At 41.3% G+C, this 23,832-nt stretch overlaps 2 protein-coding genes across 4 annotated transcripts; one reads left to right on the top strand and one right to left on the bottom strand.

The window, feature by feature from the left end:
- Positions 1-981: 981 nt before the first annotated feature.
- LOC311131972 (protein JTB-like) lies at positions 982-5,237 on the bottom strand. 3 transcript variants are annotated; one of them, XM_084165119.1, is made up of 6 exons: positions 5,004-5,237; positions 3,910-4,074; positions 3,781-3,821; positions 3,341-3,426; positions 2,723-2,802; positions 982-2,305 (listed from the first exon to the last, which is right to left on the bottom strand). In XM_084165119.1, exons 2-6 carry the CDS (start codon positions 4,005-4,007, stop codon positions 2,149-2,151), a joined length of 462 nt encoding a protein of 153 aa, XP_084021245.1. In that variant the 5' UTR covers positions 4,008-4,074; positions 5,004-5,237; the 3' UTR covers positions 982-2,148. The 3 variants fall into 3 exon arrangements, with proteins under 3 accessions (XP_084021245.1, XP_084021246.1, XP_084021244.1); XM_084165120.1 differs by having other exon boundaries at positions 5,088-5,233; XM_084165118.1 differs by having other exon boundaries at positions 2,723-2,799; positions 5,004-5,208.
- A 2,749-nt stretch (positions 5,238-7,986) lies between these two features.
- LOC311132053 (uncharacterized protein) lies at positions 7,987-23,161 on the top strand. The gene is made up of 14 exons (XM_084165221.1): positions 7,987-8,492; positions 14,395-14,496; positions 14,644-14,757; positions 18,313-18,374; positions 18,468-18,536; positions 18,619-18,707; positions 18,879-18,952; positions 19,086-19,135; positions 19,236-19,447; positions 19,548-19,999; positions 20,113-21,045; positions 21,911-21,997; positions 22,128-22,284; positions 22,768-23,161. The coding sequence occupies exons 1-14, from the start codon at positions 8,319-8,321 to the stop codon at positions 22,989-22,991; spliced, it is 2,799 nt and encodes a 932-aa protein (XP_084021347.1). The 5' UTR covers positions 7,987-8,318; the 3' UTR covers positions 22,992-23,161.
- The last annotated feature ends 671 nt before the right edge of the window (positions 23,162-23,832 follow it).

The following is a 23,832-nucleotide window of genomic DNA, read 5'->3' as shown; positions in this document are numbered from 1 at the left end:
TTTGTCAGTTGTGCTGTTTGTCTCCCCTCAAACTGTATTGATGACTAAATAAATGTACATTTTCAAGAGAAAAATACATTGAACACTTCCCAGTACGTCACAAATAGTGTCTTTTGATAAGAATACAGTAGTCCAAGTTGACTCTGGGAAGCTTATTTTTCATATTTTATGTTCAACTTGTGTTGTCTCTTATCTCTGAAAAGTGGCCCTATTTAAGGTAACAATTTACACCCAGCATCATAACAAGTTATGACACATCATAACCATGTCATAACAGCTGACAACCTGTGTGACGTTTGCTTAATATGAGGAATTTGATGTATAGCATTTACTCTTACTTTATACTTTTAGTCAAGTATGAAAATGTTGTAATTTTTCCACCACTGTACTTAAGTACATTTAAAACCAGATATTTTTTAACTTTTACTCAAGTAGTATTTTACTGGGTGACATTTACTTGAGTAATTTTTTATTACGGCATATTTAATTTTACTCAAGTATGACAATTTAGCCCTTTTTCCACCCCTGCTGGCGTATATGATTATGATGGTCATAAATGCTTCTTGAGTGTCATAAAGTGTATTTTCTTAGTCCAAGTAAAGTGACACAGGATGGTCATAATGCTTCTTGACAGTCTCATAGTGCACTTTCTTAGTCCAAGTGACACAGGATGGTCATAATGCTTCATGACAGTGTCAAAGTGTATTATCTGCAAGTTATTTAAAATATCATGAAAAAAAAAACATGACTTAAGAAACACACTTTCAAACGTAAGGAAAATTCTTGGCAGGGAAAAAAGCATTTGAATAAATGTGGGTTGACACTTATGTAGGTGTCATAACCAGCCATAAAATAACACAATATGTCACAAGTGTAAATAAATGGGTCATGACAGTGTTATGACCATATAATGACAGGTTGTCAGCTGTTATGACGCTGGGTGTCAAGTGTTACCCTATTTAATTACAACAAAAACCCAGATTAAGTGTTTTCCGATTTTCCATTTATTCTTGCACAATTCTCATCTCTTTGTGAGCTGCTGAGGCTGGAAAACACATCTGACATATTTCCTAAAAATACATTATTTACAGTTGAAATGTAAAACCTTGATAAAATCATGAAAATACTGGCAATCACTGAGCTCATAGACCAACGTTACTAGGAGCCTACTAGGGGAATCGAAAAAAGTGACAGTCTCCATCAGTGGAAATCCAACAAAGTTTTTAAATGAATGAAAGCAGAAAAAAGATGTGCAGTGTGTCGTTCGTGTATATTGGATAACACTATATACCCTATCAAAATCTCTAACAGGCAAATGTCAGTGTTTGCATTTAGAACCATGCCTGGACTCTCCAAACACACAAGACTTCGCCTTTCACAACCTAGTGATTGTAGACTTTTGCCAGAACACCAATACTGAACCTTCAAAATATGAAACCCACGGCGGTGAAAACAGCACTGCAGCATGAAACTCATAAAACAGTACACAGTAACACTGTGCAACACCCATCCTCCTATAAGACAGATTCTAGATCCACTTGAGTCACAGACCTAGTTATTAGTCCATGTTTCCAAGTCAGACAGGGCATTTGACACTAGATGAGATTATTGGTTCTCTCAGAGAACAGAAACATATGCCAGAAACTTCTCTGGCATTTGTCAGACAATTCTGTATATTCAACACAGGCTTCAATATACTTTTTTAAATGGCATCAAAGAAACATGTATGTGACTTGAACTAATCCATCAGTTGTCTGCTACTTACAATGCAGTCAGTTCATCACTTTCACAGACTTTGTCTAGATCAAAGTACTGCAAGTTGCCTGCTCAGAAGAGCCATTCCTTTTAGGGATATTCATTCCATTGACAAATGCCAGACACTGTTCATCATTTGTGCTTTGGCAGGTTAAAATTAGGGCTGGAGTTTCACTGTCAATCTTGATATTATAAGTTTGTTACTGTCAGACCTAATTTCTTCAACGCCAACATTTAATTAAGTCCAGTAAGTCTGGCCTATTGTCGGACATAACGTTCTCCAGACCCCCATGCCGTTGAAATTTGGTGGCTGTGGTAATTCTTAACAGTTTGAAATGTTGAGATGAGCCACCATGGTGAGTTCTACTAGTCTCTTCACTCTGGTGTACTGTGCTAGATGGACTCGATCTGCCGGCGGACTTTCTCGGAGGCAAGCCGGTCCAGCGAACGTTGCCTAGCGACCACTATGAGTGCGAACAGTATGGTGAGGCCCAACATGGCTCCCTCAAACTTCCAGAAAAGGTGTTCCTCCATCAGGGTAGAGCGGCAGCTACAAGCAGAAGGGAAACAAGCGGTTTAATTATGGAAAGCTTGACAGAATAGTTTTTATGATATGTAAAAACAAAATCACAAACATCTTTATTCAACCTTAGAAATCTGTCTGTGTAGTAGTCTAAACATTTGAGTTTGTCTCCTGTAATCTATTATGAAAAAATAATGTATGCACTCACTAACTGTAAGTCGCTCTGGATAAGAGCATCTCCTAAATGACTAAAAAAATAATAATGAAAAAGCGCTTCATAGTTAAAAAAAAAAAAGATTAGTCATCTATTTACTCTGGTTAATTACATCCAATTCACAGAAGATGTGGGTCCAACCTGTCAAATCAAGAGACAGCTCGGCATCACAGCAAGGATCCCAATATCATAACGAAATGTCAATAGCAGCTGTAGGTGTGGGGACTCACCTCTTGTACTCGTCTTTATTAGACTTGGTGCAGTTGATCCTCTCCACGTATCCCGTCTGAATACATGCTGCCCACGACTTCTAGAGAGAGGACAGGATGGTTAAGGGCTCCTAGTCTACCAACTGTCGAAAATGATGCATCAGACACAGAAAACAATGTTTTCATGACAGTGATGTGTTGGTGGAAGGTGCAAGGAAATTCAATGGGTTTACACTGGATATACAAGTCGAACAGAAAAGTTGAAGAAAGGGTTTGTGTTTTGGCTTGGAAGCATCCTAAACCAGGTTACAATACCAGACAGTGTTTTTCTCTTCACTGGGCTAGCTTAAACCTGCCTACTTTAGATCAGATAAGAGTATCCCAGTAAGCTCTATAGCTTACAGTTAAAAGGGCTTGTTGCAGCTTGAAGTCCACTGTCATAAGCAACCATTTGGACTGTGAGGTAGCATAAATCATGACTACATTAATGGCATACATTGAATATACTGCACATATCTTTAAAGGAGAGATATTCATATCTCCCAATAATAACCTGTCTATTAACCAGAGAACTATTGGTGGAAGAAAGGAAATGTAAGGAGAAGTGTGGGGAGGGAGATGGACAAAGAGAGATCTCACCGACTGGAAGGTGTTGCACCGGGAGCATTCCACCGCAACCACAAACTCCTCCATTTGCCAACAGGGGGTGGTTACAGGCCTGGCCACTAGAACACAGGCGAAACACAATGCCTTGAATCAGTATCTGAAAAGGACTGGGAATAGTTCTGACAGAAATGATGCTGAATGACATGACCAGTGGCACACCTTTTTTTTTATACCCCTGACAGGAGTGAAGTAAACTGGAGCATCTACTGGAACATTGCTAAATGTTGCAAATAGTAGATATCCATATCAGCCCCACACACAAACATGTGCTTCTCTGTGAAATGTGTTGCTAACTTGCTATACGAACTATGTATGAGCGGTCACTGGCATTTGTGTTTGCAGCACCACATCAATCCTGTACTCAAGTTCTCCAACTCATTCTTATCCAATACAGATACAAAAAAATATAGCACCTGTGGTCTTCTCCTCACTCAGCAGAGCTGCACCAAACACTCTGAAAGAGACAGTAATGAGGGTTAAGCTCTGAAGCAATGCAGAGCATAAAGCATTATCAGCAAGAAGTATAACACCAGTACACTCACCTGAGAGACACCAAAACCCAGAAGAGTGCATGCAAGGCCAGGACTCTGGGCCTCAAGCACGAAATGGGGATTCTGCAATCGCTCTCCATCCTCCCCATGCAGGTGCGTGTGGTGTGCGCCACAATTACAACCAAGGCCCGAAGCTTGTCATAGTGGAATGATTCTCTATGGTCAAATGGTTGAAATGTGTCACACAATCAAATGACCACTACACGAATAAGAGACTGAAACATTGGCAAGGGGGGATGCCCATGTTCAACAACCAAACATCAATTTAGCCCATTTATAATTAGCAACCACTAAGACACTGTTTAATAGAGGTCAAATAAGCTTATCTAGTTGCCACTGTTAATCGCATTACATGTCCAATTGAAGCATGCTGGTTCAAGTTCAACTGTGTCTTCCTCCCTAGCCTAGAGCTGGACCGCATACGCTGTCTACCAGTCTTTTAAACTACCTCCCCCAACAGATACGCCGTAGGTTGCCTGTGGACACCTACCTATGTGGGCAGGGTCTGCTGAACAAGGCATTAACTAGCTAAATATCTGTAACTGACATCATGATGAATACATTGGCCAGGCGTGGTTTATCCAGCCATGTCTCTCTGTTCACTCATCAGTGAATGAGACAATGCAGCAAACCTTTCACCAGTCAACCGGACTTCAACCTTTATCTCATCTTTCCATTACAGCGATATTAGGTCATTGCTGCCTAAGCATATGAACAAAGCAGATAACGCGGGTCGCTTTTAGAGAGTGTAGTTGCTAACTAACTAGTGAACAGCTGGCAACAGTTCTAAAGCGAAGTTAACGAACTTAACTAGCTAACTGTTAGCTAGTTAAGATAACTTACTTAGGTAATAGGTTAGCTTGACATCGTGCCACTAATCATTTCATAATAGCAAGTTAGGAACGTAGCACTATCATAACTTGGTTTAGGCACTAACTAGCTAGCAAGTTAACTACATTACATGCAAAGCAACATGATTAACAGCTGGCTATTTTGTTCCCAGTACAGTAGCTAGTCTCGTTAGCCTATCGGTTTAGGTATACTAGCTAACATAATGAGAAGATGACTAGAGTTAGCATACTCACCAGAATCCCTTCTGATTAGCATGCTGACAGAATCGACCAAAAAATATAACATTAGATTAAGATATTATTCGTTGAAAAGCAAACCTTAATAGATGTCTAACAAAGAATGTGTGTGATTTTGCTGCTTTCTTTCAGTTCCCGAATAGCCTTTTAGTACAAACCCCCCCCAAAACAGTAGCAGTTTAGTGGAAAAGTGCACAGCCATTTTGAGTCATGTTGTAAACGTTAATGAATACGTACGTCATCAAATGCGTTGCACACTGGTTGCGCCGGTGTCATTAGCGACAGCGCCGCCTAGCGCTTGTCTTGAACGCAAACTCTGGCAGACCTGTAATTTGTTAACAACCCCAAGTGTTAAACCTATCTGTTCGGGGAAAATAACGTGTGTCTAGGTCTGTTGTTACTGACAGAACTGTACACCAATTTAAATGCCAAATGATGTTGCTTTGAGTCTGGATAACTGAAATGACCAGGGACCCGGTCTGCCCGGATGCTGCTGATAGGAGATCAATCCACCATGCCCTATTTTGTCTATATTCTACCTGGTTCTGGGAATAGTGCATTGAACTGCTCACAACATACGGATAACACAGCAGGACTCCACCCCATCCAATAAAAATCCTTATAATTCAACAAAATCGTAGCTCACTGGTCCCAGGTCCTCCCTATTGCTCCCGAGTGGCGCAGCGGTCTAAGGCACTGCATCTCAGTGCTTGAGGCGTCACTACAGACCACCTGGTTCAATTTTGCAGGCTGTATCGCAACCAGCCATGATTGGGAGTCGCATAGGGCGTCGTCCGGATTTAATAATAAATAATAATATGCCATTTAGCAGACGCTTTTATCCAAAGCGACTTACAGTCATGCGTACATACATTTTTGTGTATGGGTGGTCCCGGGGATCGAACCCACTACCTTGGCGTTACAAGCGCCGTGCTCTACCAGCTGAGCTACAGAGGATTTGGCCGGTGTAGGCCGTCACTGTAAATAAGAATTTGTTCTTAACTGACTTGCCTAGTTAAATAAAGGTAAAATAAAACATATTTTTTGTCTCATATCATGTTGACCTACTACTCTATTACACTTTAGTTCAAAGGTATCTTTTGGGCTTACATTGGTTTTATGTATAATACGGCTCTATAGTATCTAACCTGATATTTGTTGATGTCAGAACAAATCTAGGCCTACTTAATTTCCAGTTTTTTTTATTTTATTGTCTTATTTATTTCACCTTTATTTAACCAGGTAAGCCAGTTGAGAACAAGTTCTCATTTACTGCGACCTGGCCAAGATAAAGCAAAGCAGTGCGATAAAAACAACAACACAGAGTTACATATGGGGTAAAACAAAACATAAAGTCAAAAATACCACAGAAAATATATATACAGTGTGTGCAAATGTAGCAAGTTATGGAGGTAAGGCAATAAATAGGCCATAGTGCAAAATAATTACAATTAGTATTAACACTGGAATGATAGATGTGCAAGAGATGGTGTGCAAATAGAGATACTGGGGTGCAAATGAGCAAAATAAATAACAATATGGGGATGAGGTAGTTGAGTGGGCTAATTTCAGAAGGGCTGTGTACAGGTGCAGTGATCGGTAAGGTGCTCTGACAATGACCGTAGCCAATGCATGCCCCCAATACCTGACAAGCATTTCGCTACACCCGCAATAACATCTTCTAAATATGTGTATGTGACCAATAAAAATTGATTTGATTTGATATATAGGCGGGTACAGGAGGTTATTGGGGATACAAGTACACTGTGTCCCCAATATGTATCCCCAATACTTTTATTACAGTATATATACTGTTAGACCATGGCTGTGTCTATTCATAAACAATTGTAGATAAGACATTTAAGCGTGTTAACCCTCGCAAGGCTGCCGGCCCAGATGGCATCCCTAGCTGCGTCCTCAGAGCATGCGCAGACCAGTTGGCTGGTGTGTTTACGGACATATTCAATCTCTCCCTATCCCAGTCTGCTGTCCCCACATGCTTCAAGATGGCCACCATTGTCCCTGTTCCCAAGAAAGCAAAGGTAACTGAACTAAATGACTATCGCCCCGTAGTACTCACTTCTGTCATCATGAAGTGCTTTAAGAGACTAGTCAAGGATCATATCACCTCTACCTTACCTGCCACCCTAGACCCATTTCAATTTGCTTACCGCCCCAATAGATCCACAGACGATGCAATCGCCATCCCGCTGCGCACGGCCCTATCCCATCTGGACAAGAGGAATATGTAAGAATGCTGTTCATTGACTATAGCTCAGCATTCAACACCATAGTACCCGCAGGGCTCTCCAGAGGGTGGTGCAGTCTGCCCAACGCATCACTGGGGGGAAACTACCAGCCCTCCAGGACACCTAGAGCACCCGATGTCACAGGAAGGCCAAAAAGACAATCAAGGACAACAACCACCCGAGCCACTACCTGTTCACCCCGCTATCATCCAGAAGGCGAGGTCAGTACAGGTGCATCAAAGCTGGGACCGAGAGACTGAAAAACAGCTTCGATCTCAAGGCCATCAGGCTGTTAAATAGCCTTCACTAGCACATTAGAGGCAGCTGCCTATATACATAGATTAGAAATCACTGGCCACTTTAATAAATGGAACACTAGTCACTTTAATAATGTTACATATCTTGCATTACTCATCTCATATGTATATACTGTTTTCTATACTATTCTACTGTATCTTAGTCTATGCCGCTCTGACATTGCTCGTCCATATATTTATTTATATATTCTTAATTCCATTGCTTTACTTAGATTTGTGTGTATTGGGTATATGTTGTGAAATTGTTAGATATTACTTGTTAGATATTACTGCACTGTCATAGCTAGAAACACAAGCATTTCGCTACACCCGCAATAACATCTGCAAAACACGTGTATGTGACCAATCAAATTTGATTTGGTTTGATACACACTTCTATAATACAATTATACCTGGTTGGTTGTTCTATGGTGAGGTTTATATATAAACCTATAATACATTAGCAATCATTAATTTGTTTTAGAAATGTCAACATGTGAGAAACTGCAAACAGGCACTCTGTAATGTAATTACAACACTCAAAACGACATCCCACATCCACAAAGTTGTTTTTGACGGTAATGAAAAAACTAAGCATGGGTCTTGTAGTTGAATTTTGTAGTTTACACGCCTCCCTCTTCGATTAAATAACAACATATCCCACAATGCGTTTCGAAACGACGTGCATAACGTGGTCCGTCACGGGATGCAACTTATTCTCTCTGGAGGCTTGTGTCTAGTTAACTGTACACTAGTTGTGGTCAGTTATGTTTCTGGCAGGTACAGGCAACGGGTGCTGTGGGATTGGCCAGAGGCCAGGCTCTAGTTCTGGGTCCTGCAATCCGCGAAAGTTTAGCGAGAAGATAGCACTTCTCACCCAGCGACAAGCTGAGGACACCGCAGCCTTCCAGGAGGTTATGATGGACATCACTTCCACCAGGGTGAGTCAAGAGGACAGGCCTACGAGCTTCGTGTTGATAAAACAGGAGACGCCATAAAGCTGTCAAAAATATTCAAACGTCAGTAATGTTGACCACCCGACAGTCAGAGCACTTTGTTTTCACTTTTCAGAGGCGCAATAAATTCCACGCCATATCAAGCAGCGCGCTCAATTTTGCACTATATAGACTTTCACCGCTAAAACACCGGTTGACAAATCTCAGTTTAATCCAAAGTGTCGACATAATTTAACTTTAAAACACTCTTACTGTAATATAACCTTTAAACATAATATATGCTTTATGTTGACTTATACCACATTTATGCTTATAACACCTGTTGATTTGCCATATAGCTGGCACCAAAAAAAATAAAAATAAAAAAAAAGGCTGCCCACAACCTCCCAAGGCTAGAATTACAAATTGCACTCTTGGGGTAGCCTGCGTAGTGGGCTTGACCAATGTGCATATGTTAACGCTTATGAGTCATGCCCCCACGTTGCTATTTATGGGGGTGTCTATTAGGCTAGGGGGGCCCTGATTTGTTATTGTGTCCATAGGAAATATAATTACTATTCTATTTTTATGTGAGTGTCAGTGTCAGTGTCCCACTACACAGTTGGAGTGCTACAACCTCACCTTATGCTTTATGTTATCGTTTTGTAATGTAATTGCCTTCTGTGCATTTGACTCCAGCTTTTTGCCAGGGGTGTAGGGCTGTCCCTGACTAAAAAAAATCTTGATAGACTGCGAGTCGTCTGTTATTTTGACCAATCCATTGAAGACTCATGAGACCATAGACTTACTGGTAAAATGCACATGAGGGGGTACTTCAGGGGCACTCCGGACAGAGCAAAATTCAGTTGGTGGTACAATAACCGAAAAGGGTTGGGAACCACTGTTGTAGACAACACTACAAGAAACATACAAGGCTTAATGAGGAATTGGACCTTGTATGTTTCTTGTAGTGTTGTCTAAATGCATCAGCAGTCTCCCCCCCCAAGTAAGTTATGGTATTAGGCCTAATTAAGTTATGGTATTAAGACTAAACAGGATGCGCTCTTTGGCCTACAGCTCGATAGTGTTCTCAACACCAATATGCTGGTTAACTTTGCTATTATGCACATAGCAACATGGTCTAGGAAAAGGCGCCAATTCAACAGCGCACTGATGTTTCAGAACCGCAGACAGCGACCACTATCCAATGTGGGAAAGCGCGTTCGTTATAAAATCATATTTGTATTACTGTTGCACCGTTGATCTTATGTAATATAACCATATACAATTTCAGTAACACGTCTTAGAGTGATGGACTGTGCCATCCCCACGGCCTCCACAATGGATTAGTCCACTCAGACTGGCGTGAATCAAACAGGTGTCTTGTACACCATTATTATTATTTAATTTTTTTGCTACTGCTCGACTAAAGAAGTTTCGGTCGACCTGCTGACTAAATGGGGTCAGCCCTACAGGGGTGTAATAAATATATGTTTGAAACTATGTGTAAAGTGCACAAGTTTGAGTTTCCCTATTCTGCATTATAGAGCGCACGTCCATCTTATAGCTAGCCTAGTATCGTATTGATTAGGTCTCTGGTGTCAGGTGAAATGAGGTGCAGCCCCATGCTTTGGCTTGAAACGGAGGAGGCTAGACCTCACGGCACTTGTTTATGGTAGCGCTTTGACTGCTTACATAGCCCACACTGTGCATATCATTAATACCCGAATTCATAAGCTCTCAAGTCATGTTACCTCACCAAAAGAGCTCACTGATGCACAAGTCTCAGTCTTTTTATCCAAGGGCCTCTCTTTTGTACCTATATGTACAGACAAACCATTTCATACGAAAGCAGATCTGTTTAAATTATTTCGCAAGATTAAACTTAAACACGTGTTTTCCTAAAACACAGTTTCTGGCCTAGAAACCCAACAAAGAACTGTTACCTATTTTACGCCCAAAAGCAAATTCTGTCTTATGGTTAACAACTCCTCGATTAAAACCTATTGTAGGTTAGTCGAACAAGAAGCCATGTCTGTATATAAAAGAAAAACAAACCATATTCAGAAGAACCTCCCCAGGACAGAAGAACAGGCACTCAATGAACTAATTAAATATTCATCTTTGGTTATCAAACCTGCAGACAAGGGGGGAGCTGTGGTTGTTTTAGACTATGAAAAATACAAAGAAGAGATTCTGAGACAACTCAGTAATGAACGTTTCTATAGAAAACGGAGTGTTGATCCCACACAGGTGTTCCAAAGGGATATTAGCTCTAATCTGAAGCAAGCCCTATTAAACAACCTTATCTCAAAACCTGAATATGAATACCTTTGCTGCAAATGTGACATATGTCCATGCCTGTACATTTTTCCTAAATTACACAAACCTAAAACACAAGGCAATTATCCAGGCAGACCAGTGGTTGCAGGAATAGGCTCAATGCTTGAGCCATTGTCAAACTTTGTAGACTATTTTATTAAATCTCATGTGCAAGCATTGCCATCATATGTGAAAGACTCTATAGACTTCATAAATAAAATCTCACCAATAACGGGATTAACAAAAGACTGTATTTTGGTCACATTAGATGTCGAGAGTCTATATACCAGAATTCCCCATACGGGGAGGCTGGTAGCCCTAGCTCACTATTCGAGAGACCGAGATACTAACAAATACCCACCAACAAACTTTATTCTAGAGCTGGCTGAATATGTTTTGACGTATAACTATTTCCGGTATGATGATGAATACTACTTCCAAACTAAAGGAACATCGATGGGCTCCACATTCGCTCCAAGCTATGCTAACCTTTATGTGGATCATTTTGAAGAATGTTTTGTTAACAATTAAAATGAAAATCTATTTTTGAATAAAATCCTGAAGTGGTATCGATATGGACAACATTTTTTGCATATGGGGAGGAATGGGAGAAGAGCTGTCAGACTTTATGGCATTACTCAATGACATTGACCCCAATCTCAAATTCACTATGGAATGTGACACTAAACATGTTCGTTACCTCGATATGTGGATTGGGAAATCAAATGGAACCCTGTTTACAACTCTGTACAGAAAACGGACAGAAATACTCTTTCAGGGGGACATCTTCCACCCTGAGCCATTAAAAAGAGGACTTCCAAGAAGCCCGTTTTTCAGACTGCGCCGTATATGCTACTCCACAGAGGACTATCTAGAAAATGCAGCGGAGATGCTGAGTATAAGAACCCACCACTTATTGTATATAGGAGAGGTCGCAATGTACGCGACAAATTGGTCCATGCCAACTGCCAGCCACAAAAGAAAATGAGCCAGGCTCTTTTACGCCATCTTCCGAATGGTATCTATAAATGCAGAGGTTGCACACAGTGCAACAATATGATGAAGTGTGAATATTTCTGCCACCCACATACAGGAAAACAGTTCCAAATAAATGACATTATTACGTGCTCCACCACCACCATGTTATCTACAGTGGGGAAAAAAAGTATTTAGTCAACCACCAATTGTGCAAGTTCTCCCACTTAAAAAGATGAGAGAGGCCTATAATTTTCATCATAGGTACACGTCAACTATGACAGACAAAATGAGAAAAAAAAATCCAGAAAATCACATTGTAGGATTATTTATGAATTTATTTGCAAATTATGGTGGAAAATAAGTATTTGGTCAATAACAAAAGTTTCTCAATACTTTGTTATATACCCTTTGTTGGCAATGACACAGGTCAAACATTTTCTGTAAGTCTTCACAAGGTTTTCACACACTGTTGCTGGCCCAATTTTGGCCCATTCCTCCATGCAGATCTCCTCTAGAGCAGTGATGTTTTGGGGCTGTCGCTGGGCAACACGGACTTTCAACTCCCTCCAAAGATTTTCTATGGGGTTGAGATCTGGAGACTGGCTAGGCCACTCCAGGACCTTGAAATGCTTCTTACGAAGCCACTCCTTCGTTGCCCGGGCGGTGTGTTTGGGATCATTGTCATGCTGAAAGACCCAGCCACGTTTCATCTTCAATGCCCTTGCTGATGGAAGGAGGTTTTCACTTAAAAATTCACGATATATGGCCCCATTCATTCTTTCCTTTACACGAATCAGTCGTCCTGGTCCCTTTGCAGAAAAACAGCCCCAAAGCATGATGCACTGCAGGATTTGAGTCCCTGGCGGCATAGTGTGTTACTGATGGTAGGCTTTGTTACTTTGGTCCCAGCTCTCTGCAAGTCATTCACTAGGTCCCCCCGTGTGGTTCTGGGATTTTTGCTCACCGTTCTTGTGATCATTTTGACCCCACGGGGTGAGATCTTGCGTGGAGCCCCAGATCGAGGGAGATTATCAGTGGTCTTGTATGTCTTCCATTTCCTAATAATTGCTCCCACAGTTGATTTCTTCAAACCAAGCTGCTTACCTATTGCAGATTCAGTCTTCCCAGCCTGGTGCAGTTCTACAATTTTGTTTCTGGTGTCCTTTGACAGCTCTTTGGTCTTGGCCATAGTGGAGTTTGGAGTGTGACTGTTTGAGGTTGTGGACAGGTGTCTTTTATACTGATAACAAGTTCAAACAGGTGCCATTAATACAGGTAACGAGTGGAAGACAGAGGAGCCTCTTAAAGAAGAAGTTACAGGTCTGTGAGAGCCAGAAATCTTGCTTGTTTGTAGGTGACCAAATACTTATTTTCCACCATAATTTGCAAATAAATTCATAAAAAATCCTACAATGTGATTTTCTGGATTTTGTTTTCTAAATTTGTCTGTCATAGTTGACGTGTACCTATGATGAAAATTACAGGCCTCTCTCATCTTTTTAAGTGGGAGAACTTGCACAATTGGTGGCTGACTAAATACTTTTTTTCCCCACTGTATATGATCAAATGTCCACGTGGGCTGTGTTAAGTAGGTAAAATCTCTCAAACAGAGAATTAATGAACATAAAAGTTCAATCAGGAGAAACGACAGGGATTATCATTTTAATGACCAAAAACATTATATTTCTACCTTTTTTAGAGTTTGTGGCATAGAGAAAGTCAAGATATCAGACCGGGGAGGTGATATAAATAATACTGTGAGCAAAAGAGAATGTTTTGGGATTTTCACCCGCTAGACATTATACCCAAACGGTTTTAATAATGAAATGCCCATTCATGTTATGTTGTAAATGTGAACATGAGTTAATGCTTCCACTTCAGATTAGTCCGACGTTTTTTTCTTGTACTGTACCCAATGATTTATGAAAACTTACTTGATATGTCGATGTCCTCATTGTCGTTTCAGTCTTGTGTAATACGTTTTATGTACACACTTTATTCGAATTATTAGAATACTTATGAAATGCACATTGTTATATTTGGTAACATATGCTTGTTTTCCTTATACTCCAACCCCATTCGATGCATTGAATGGATTTGGGTGGAGCAATGTCTACATAAGGGTGCAAATTAAAAACACTCACAAAAGCTCTGACGAAGGCCTTGAGGCCGATACTTAAAGCTTAATAAAGGGAAGTGATACTAGCAAGAGCAGTATTTTTTCTCACCTAACCACCATGCAACACTTTCCTTAAAATACAGTACATGTGGGAGATTGTAGCCAGCTATACTCGTGGTTTATTACACATTGACTTTTGAAGTATGCAATAGTCTTTCTCCTGCAGTATCGGATTCCCATGTTCATGCCAAGGGTAGGCAGTCGGAGGGTATTCTTTCCGAGATCGAGCCAACAGTCGCCTTGACTCACTCTTATAGTGTCACTATATATGGAATATACTTTGTCTGAGTTTGACATTTACCAGGAATTCTATTCTACAAGTGAGACTATTATAGCACTGACTGTAAATGGCATTTGCTTTTTCTGATAATCAACTAAATTAAACTAGTTGTTGTTTTTATTTATACCCCCACTCTTTCCTGGTCTCAGATTCAGGTCCAGAGAGTGCGGCAGGCCAGAAGCCTGGGCACCTATTCTGGAGGCTCCCTTCCCAATGTCAACCAGCTTGGGAGAAGCACTTCAGGTGTACAGGTGAGAGTTATTACTTATAATTTCATGACCTACTACTTAGAACTACATTTCTATTTATTAGCCTACTTACATACAGGCTTTAGCAATGGTTATATGATGCAGGATACTGAAAGTCAAATGAACCCTTTATCTGTCTGACTCTGTTAGGGTCAGCTCCCATGTAGTCCAGACAATGGCTGCCCTACAAGACTTCACCCAATGGCAGAGTGGGCACAAGGAGAGGGGCGGCTCAATTTCCCGGTCAGGCCAAACAGGAGATATGTATCCTTTATGCTCAGTCAAAGGGCAGCCAGTGATGGGTCACTTAAAGTGACAAAGTGAAGCGAGGTCACTGCTAGTGTAACGTCTGTATTGCTTAGTGGCTCCCATGCCTTGAAGTTAATATATGCAGGGCTAAAGCACAAACAGATGCTTTTAGGGCAAGGGTTTCTAATGGTCAATGCTAACGTTAGCCATTTGCAACTGTAGTAAACTAAGCACACAATATTTATGGTCTTCCTCCAGATATCTGAAGTGCATGGTGGACGACCATAACAGTGAATGTAAAGCAATAGTTCACCACTATATTGCAATAAAGTGGCGAACTCTTGCTTTACATCCATAGTAGCCTACTTCCTATTGTCTGTATGGCGAGATGACCAAACAACTATTGTGTGTAAAAGCGTTCCCGGGGTCAAATGCCACACTACTGTCTAAGGTTAAAGGCCCAGTGCAGTCAAAAACTTGATTTTCCTGTATAGTGCATTCAGAAAGTATTCAGACCCCTTCACTTTTTCCACATTTTGTTACGTTACAGCCTTATTCTAAAATTGTTTAAATAAAACATTTTCCTCACCAATCTACACACAATACCCCATAATGACAAAGTGAAAACAGGTTTTTAGACATTTTTGCAAATGTGTGTGTATATATATATATATATATATATATATATATATATATATATATATATATATATATGTATGTGTGTGTACAGTGGGGAAAATTTTTATTTAGTCAGCCACCAATTGTGCAAGTTCTCCCACTTAAAAAGATGAGAGAGGCCTGTAATTTTCATCATAGGTACACGTCAACTATGACAGACAAAATGAGGGAAAAAAATCCAGAAAATCACATTGTAGGATTTTTAATGAATTTATTTGCAAATTATGGTGGAAAATAAGTATTTGGTCAATAACAACAATTTCTCAATACTTTGTTATATACCCTTTGTTGGCAATGACACAGGCCAAACGTTTTCTGTAAGTCTTCACAAGGTTTTCACACACTGTTGCTGGTATTTTGGCCCATTCCTCCATGCAGATCTCCTCTAGAGCAGTGATGTTTTGGGGCTGTCGCTGGGCAACACAGACTTTCAACTCCCTCCAAAGATTTTCTATGGGGTTGAGATCTGGAGACTGGCTAGGCCACTCCAGGACCTTGAAATGCTTCTTACGAAGCCACTCCTTCGTTGCCCGGGCGGTGTGTTTGGGATCATTGTCATGCTGAAAGACCCAGCCACATTTCATCTTCAATGCCCTTGCTGATGGAAGGAGGTTTTCACTCAAAATCTCACGACACATGGCCCCATTCATTCTTTCCTTTACACGGATCAGTCGTCCTGGTCCCTTTGCAGAAAAACAGCCCCAAAGCATGATGTTTCCACCCCCATGCTTCACAGTAGGTATGGTGTTCTTTGGATGCAACTCAGCATTCTTTGCCCTCCAAACACGACGAGTTGAGTTTTTACCAAAAGGTTATATTTCGGTTTCATCTGACCATATGACATTCTCCCAATCCTCTTATGGATCATCCAAATTCACTCTAGCAAACTTCAGACGGGCCTGGACATGTACTGGCTTAAGCAGGGGGACACGTCTGGCACTGCAGGATTTGAGTCCCTGGCGGCATAGTGTGTTACTGATGGTAGGCTTTGTTACTTTGGTCCCAGCTCTCTGCAAGTCATTCACTAGGTCCCCCCGTGTGGTTCTGGGATTTTTGCTCACCGTTCTTGTGATCATTTTGACCCCACGGGGTGAGATCTTGCGTGGAGCCCCAGATCGAGGGAGATTATCAGTGGTCTTGTATGTCTTCCATTTCCTAATAATTGCTCCCACAGTTGATTTCTTCAAACCAAGCTGCTTACCTATTGCAGATTCAGTCTTCCCAGCCTGGTGCAGTTCTACAATTTTGTTTCTGGTGTCCTTTGACAGCTCTTTGGTCTTGGCCATAGTGGAGTTTGGAGTGTGACTGTTTGAGGTTGTGGACAGGTGTCTTTTATACTGATAACAAGTTCAAACAGGTGCCATTAATACAGGTAACGAGTGGAAGACAGAGGAGCCTCTTAAAGAAGAAGTTACAGGTCTGTGAGAGCCAGAAATCTTGCTTGTTTGTAGGTGACCAAATACTTATTTTCCACCATCATTTGCAAATAAATTCATTAAAAGTCCTACAATGTGATTCTCTGGATTTTTTTCTTCTCAATTTGTCTGTCATAGTTGACGTGTACCTATGATGAAAATTACAGGCCTCTCTCATCTTTTTAAGTGGGAGAACTTGCACAATTGGTGGCTGACTAAATACTTTTTTTCCCCACTGTATGTATATATATATATATACTACCAGTCAAAAGTTTGGACACCTACTCATTCAAGGGTTTTTCTTTATTTTTACAATTTTTTGCATTGTAGAATAATAGTAAAGACATCAAAACTATGAAATAACACACATGGAATCATGTAGTAACCAAAAAAAGTGTTCAACAAATCAAAATATATTTTATATTTGAGATTCTTCAAATAGCCACCCTTTGCCTTGATGACAGCTTTGCACACTCTTGGCCTCCACAATCCCCCGACTTCAACCCAATTGAGATGATTTGGGATGAGTCGGACGGCAGAGTGAAGGAAAAGCAGCCAACAAGTGCTCAGCATACGTGGGAACTCCTTCAAGACTTTAGGAAAAGCATTCCAGGTGAAGCTGGTTGAGGGAATGCCAGGAGTGTGCAAAGCTGTCATAAAGGCAAAGGGTGGCTATTTGAAGAATCTCAAATATATTTTCATTTGTTTAAGACTTTTTTTGGATACTACATGATTCCGTATGTTATTTAATAGTTTTGATGCCTTCACTATTATTCTACAATGTAGAAAAGAGTAAAAATAAAGAAAAACCTTTGAATGAGTAGGTGTGTCCAAACTTTCGACTGGTACTGTGTGTGTGTGTGTGTGTGTGTGTGAGTGAGTGAGTGAGTGAGTGAGTGAGTGAGTGAGTGAGTGTGAGAGTGAGAGTGAGAGTGAGAGTGAGAGAGAGAGAGAGAGAGAGAGAGAGAGATTAAAAATGATATATGATTTTAGTGGAAGACTTTGAAAAGAGTGCCTGAAATATCATCCTCTTTTGGTGGGATGGAGATTTGGCCGGCCTGGTGACATCAGTTAATGTCACCAGGCCAGTTAATAGACCACCAATAACAAAGACAGTTCCAAACCTCTCTGCCAATAACAGCTAGTTTTCCCCTCCCCACTCAGACCACTCCCACACAGTCCTAGTAGAATTCTTGCTTGAGAAATTGCTCTTTGCTAAGAAGCTATTTTTGTTACTTTCTGACCATTTTAATTGAAAACAATCACCCAGAAATGATTTTATATTGAAATAAAAACGGCTGCATTGGACCTTTTTAACTGTTGATCCACTTAAGTAGCAGAGGGTATTAATCATGTACACAGCCACGCTGTACACAGGCAATGCCCTGTCAACTTTGTGTACCATTGTTTGCCAACATTAGACCTATGCCTAGGTTTTTCTAAGGGCACGCTGTTTAGCCTTAACACTCCCTCACAGACTGACAACTCCCCCTACTGCTCAGTTCACCTGTCTCCACCACTTGAACCCAGCTGGAGAAGGTAAGGGTCGGGCGCAATCCAAACTGATACATTTGGTTCACTTGCACTTAAACATCCTAATACATATTCTGCCTGATTCTGTCACCCAAATAGGAACTTGTCTAGCAGCTCTCCAGTGGACAAAAGCCACCTGATGCACCCTCCCTTCACAGCACTTAATAGGTGAGCAATGTACCCGTGGTGTTTCTCTACTGTTCTTCTACACTCTTGCTTTCCCCTCTGAAATGTGTGCTCTCCTCCCTAGAACTAACTCAGACTCGGCCCTGCACACCAGTATGAGGAACACCCACACAGGGGACCAGCAGGCTTTAACCTCACGGAACAGGCACAGGGGTAAATCCACAATGCCAGTTGTATTGAAATAGTCATAGTATTGTGTTCAGTATTTCAGTATTATTCCTTAGGTAATTCTTGCAAATGCCTCTTGAAAGTGAGTTTTCTTTCCTTTGCCATGTATTCATCTATTCATTTTTGCACCTGATGGTTTCCTCTCTGTCACCTTAGTTTTTCCATATCCAGTGCCTCCAATTGAGGAGAATGTCCTAGAAGAGGGAAAATCATTAAGGAATACCAAAAAGGTATAATTTCTTGCCAATATAACCATCCACTATGTCCTATGCGAATGGGTTCAGTATTGCACTATTTGCTCTAGCAGATGCATGACTATTTTTCTCATTGATGTATCCTTGCTAATTGTTTGTCTCATCTTAGCTTCCTGCACTTCCCACTGGAATCAAATCGCGTAAAGTCCCTGGTATAAAGTATGTTCTGCTTTTCCAAATGAATATTGTCTAAAAGAAAGTAAACCCTTGATTGAACCACCTCCTTTTCTCCTATCCTTCTCTCTTGCGGTTTCTCCAGCATCCTGTCCTCACCAGATCAGCAGTTCAGTGCTCTCAATGTCCCTTCCCCTCTCAATGTGAGTGGCTCCTTGCCCAACCTCTCCAGCCTGCACCTCCCCTCCCCCCAGCCAGTAGGCGTGGACTCACACAAACCCACTGCCTGCAGCACTGACCACCTACCTGGAACTCCCTCTCACCTTGGAGCCAGGGATGATGAATTTCCTTTGCCAGGTGTGTTTGTCTGTGTGCCAAGTTCTTAGTGTATGTTGGTATCGGTTTAGGTTTGTTCATATGGTGATGATGGTGTCCATTTCTTTCCTTGTGTTCTCAGGTTTGTCATTGTCTCTCCAAGGCTCGTACAGTAACCCATTGCTCCAATCCTTCCACAGCAACCCCAATATCCAATCCTCTCTCCGCAGCCACTCCCTTTCCAGCTCTCTAAACTCCACTTCCTTGAACTTGTCACTCAGCAACTCTTCCCTGCAGTCATCCCCTAGCAACCAATCCCTCCAGTCCTTCCTCAGCAGCTCTTCCCTAAGCGGCCTATCCCTGCAATGTGCAACTAGCCACTGTAGCTACAGCAGTGGGATTGGCGGATCTCGCACTTGCTCCTCCTCGTCCCTATCCTGCTCCCCACGTCCAACTAGCCAGACGCAGGTGCCTTCGTCAAGAAGGCAGACTCCCCTCAGCCCACTGGTCGTTCCCACTAGTGGAGAGTCTCGCTGGCTCCAATCTAAACAGTTTTCACCTGTTGGGTCTCCAAAGTTATCTTCTATAACTCAGGTATCTCAAACAAACTGGAATTTAAGTGACGTCATTGTTTTGTTAGTAAGATGATTTCATAGAACTCCATATTAAGACATTGTTTGATGTATTGCTCTTATTTCAATTCCAAGGGAGTTCTCCTGAACACCAACCAATTACCAAAGGAGTCAAGGCCACCAGGGTATCATCACTGCCAACCTCAACACGAGGGACATCCAGCAGCCCAGCAGCCCATGCATGGAGGTCTGCCACAGCAGCAGCATTCTCTGACAGAGGGGCAGCAGCAACCCAGCCAGGAACTGAAAAAAACACCACTACACCAAGAGCAATCCAGGCATCAACAACAAGGTGCACATCAGCAGCAACAACAACAAGACCAACAACACCCACAGCAACAGCTCCCACAGACACACAATCTCCAACAACTGCAATATCGACAACCGTACCAACACCCAAATCAACTATATCAATGCCAGATCCAGCATGTCCAAACAGAAGGTCAGAACCTGGACATAAAACCGCAACATCAAAGAGGGTCAAACCAGTGTGAGAATCCACAGCAACAACACCTACATCAATCACAAGAGGAACAACGTCAAAGACAACAACAGCAAAAACAACAGAAACAAGTGTCCCAAAACCTTCCACAGCAACAGCAAGAGAAGCAAAGGCAACAACACCAGCAACACCCACACCAGCAACGGTATCAACAACAAGCGTACCAAAGACAACCTCAGCAAAACCAAGCACTTCGACAAGATGAGATGCAACATCAGCTCCAGCAGGTTCAACCCTACCACCAGCAGCAGCAACAGCAGCATGAGCAACATCAGTGGCATCCCAAGTGTGCGTACCCGCCAGCTCAGAGCCTTGACTTGAATGGACAGAACATGTCAAACCCACGAAAAGTACCAACGATGCAGATGACTCGTAAGCATCAGACCCAAGCCCAGGGAAGGAGCTGGGCTCATCAGAAGGTGCAAGGTCAGAAGGACCAGATTGAGTCGACCAAAATCTCCTCACAGATGAACTCCTTAATGGACAACAATCCGGGCGTCTACAATGTGAGAATAACCCCATCTGTTGCATATTATGTTGTCTATTTTCACTAGTTCGAGTTGATTTTGGCTAGTGACTGTGTATATTTTGCACTTTTATCAGCCTCTTAGTTTTTTCTGTGATGTAGGCTATGTTTAGGGTCAGTAAGACGCCATTTGATGTTTGGTCTGTCAGAAAGGTATGGTAATGTAGGGCTGTACGATATGGGCCCCCAAAAAAAATTTCTACGATATTGCGATTTGACGTGCGATATAAATCGACACTTGGGTGAACTGTTGGAATAGAATGTAGAAACAAAGTGGAAAACAGCATCGTTCTTGTTTGGAACAATCGGTTGACTGCATTTGACCTAACTGAACCGCATGCAAACTTACAGATGTAGGATCTTAATTTGATCACCCTGTTGCAGGAGATTTTAAACTTGTAGTGTATTAGAGGTTTAAAAAGGCATCTGAATTTTTTTATTTTCACTTTGAAATTTCAGACTTGATTTTCCCTTTCGAAGAATGTATCAACCCCTATAAAAATGTCCATTAATTATAATCCACATTTCCTGTTGCTGCAGGATTACTTTCCTGCTGTAGCAAACTGGTTCAAATGAAGATCCTACATCTGTATAGTGACTAACAGAGAGGAGGAACTGCGCTGATTCAGTGACGTGGCAGGCTTCTTGTGTGGGAAGCAGCCGCAAGAGGAGGAAAAAGAGTAAACTATCAAAACAGACGTTACACGTGGCTTAGATGCATTTCAAAATATTGCATGCGATATGGATATTGCACATGTCAATATTGTGATTTCGATGTGAATTAAGATGAATTGTGCAGCCCTATTAATATTAATGGTACACTCACCCCATTTCTGGTCTCTCAGGACTCTTCCATACTGAACCATTTACAGCAGGAGTCCTACATGGGCCTACACCTCACACCCAGCCAGACTCAGGCACTGTCCCAGCAGGTAGCCTAAAACTGTAAATAATCTAACAGTATTGAAAGGACAACTCCATTTTACCTGTTGATTCACTCACTGTGCATAGTTTTAATCTAACTGTCTCTAATCTTGTCTGGTTGTCCACACCTCTGCCCAGCTGGAACAGCTCAGTAAGGAGCCTCTCTGGGGAGATTCTGGGCCTCAGTCTGTGGAGGTGAAAGATGGAGGGGTTTACTGTGGGAACCAGGGTCCTCACATATCCCTCCACTGCCAGAACCAAACCAGTGTGGACTGTCATAACAACCTTATGATGGGTAGGACCCACTCTCTCCCCCCTCTTGCACTTTTTAATTGCTTGCAGCAGATATTAGAGATGGATATTACCTTATTTTTGGTTTACACAGGTCGCTTTTGATTCATCCAGATAGTTGTTACTCAATACCAACTAATGGACTTAAACTGTCTGGATGAAACTACACCCTAAATAAGTAAATAATAATCCCTGAAATGTTGGACCTGGTAATTGAAACATAAAAATGTTTAAAATCTTTGTTGCACTGCAATTGTAACCTTTAAAGCTTATGTTGTCTATTTTAAAAGTTTGGCCGGGATTAAATCCGATAGCGGCTTTTAAAAGCAATTTCTGATTGAGCCGTCATGCAGCGTTTACCGTGAATGGGATATCCGTGAACGGGAGCATTGACTTTAAAAGCCACAATGCCTATAACCCACAATCGGATTGAATCCCGGCCTCACTCTTTCTCTCATCCACTTTGTCTTTGTTTCCCACTTAACAGACAAAGCAGCTTATGATGATTTCTCTGGTGTTCTGCCCATGCTGGGATTTGATGCAGACACCTTCACCCTGCATAACCCCCTTCAGATCGATCCCCTAGACCTGGAGGAGCTTAACATGCTGGCAGGTGGAGACATGGTCGAGGACACTGTGAAAGGACACTGCTCTAACCTACTTAGGTTACCTGGGGAGTTGGATGTATCCAGGAACACTACTTTCAACTAAGATGGCTGTCTTGGTATAGTCTGATGGCAGCAATGTCAGTTGTAGATAAATTACAGCCAACTATCTGTCTCGGGATCTCTCACTGCTGGACATAATTTGTTTGGACATTCAGATGTTATTTCATTGACTGCCTCAGTTAGCTGACTGCACTTTTTTTTTTTTTGTAATTTAATGCTTGCCTGCAATGGAAAAATGCACCACAAGAGCTGGCATCCCCTGCACCTTAGTGTAAATGTAGTTGAATAATGAGATCAGATATGTAAAGCCTGCCTTTTCACTTGTATAACAAAATATATATTTTTGTATTGATATGGATTTTTGTAATACAATGAATAGCCTGCCTTTTCACTCTAGTAGAGATGAAAAGTAAAACATATATAAACGATATTGTGTATTTAAATGATGTGGCCAAGAAACCAGTTATATTTAGAGGTCCTTGTTGCTTTTTGTAAACATCTTATGACATTTCTGTAATGACATTGTGTACCAGACATTGTTTTACAAGAAAAATAAAATAAGAGCAGGAAATAACTTCCCAGTCCATTTCTTCAAGAAAAATACAATTGTATGGGGATTGAGACCATTACATTACAATTCACTTAATTTAAAGGGATAGTTTAATCAAAAAACTAATTAATATGACCTGTGTATTAAATGCTTGCATAATAATATTTCAGGTACTGGTATTTTTGCATAAAATTTTGCATTTAGTCCTAAAATTAAGGTAACATTGTTGCCTAATAGAAAAAGACAGGTAAATACTCCACAAGGCAATTTATCTTGTAATGTGATTATGACCTGAATATGATTATGAAGCTTGATTAATGTTAATTTGAGCTTC

The sequence above is a fragment of the Coregonus lavaretus genome (assembly GCF_964263955.1).
Source record: "Coregonus lavaretus genome assembly, chromosome: 7".
Taxonomy (NCBI): domain Eukaryota; kingdom Metazoa; phylum Chordata; class Actinopteri; order Salmoniformes; family Salmonidae; genus Coregonus; species Coregonus lavaretus.
The sequence above is the reverse complement of the archived record's forward strand: the minus strand, read 5'-3'. Positions and strand labels throughout refer to the sequence as shown.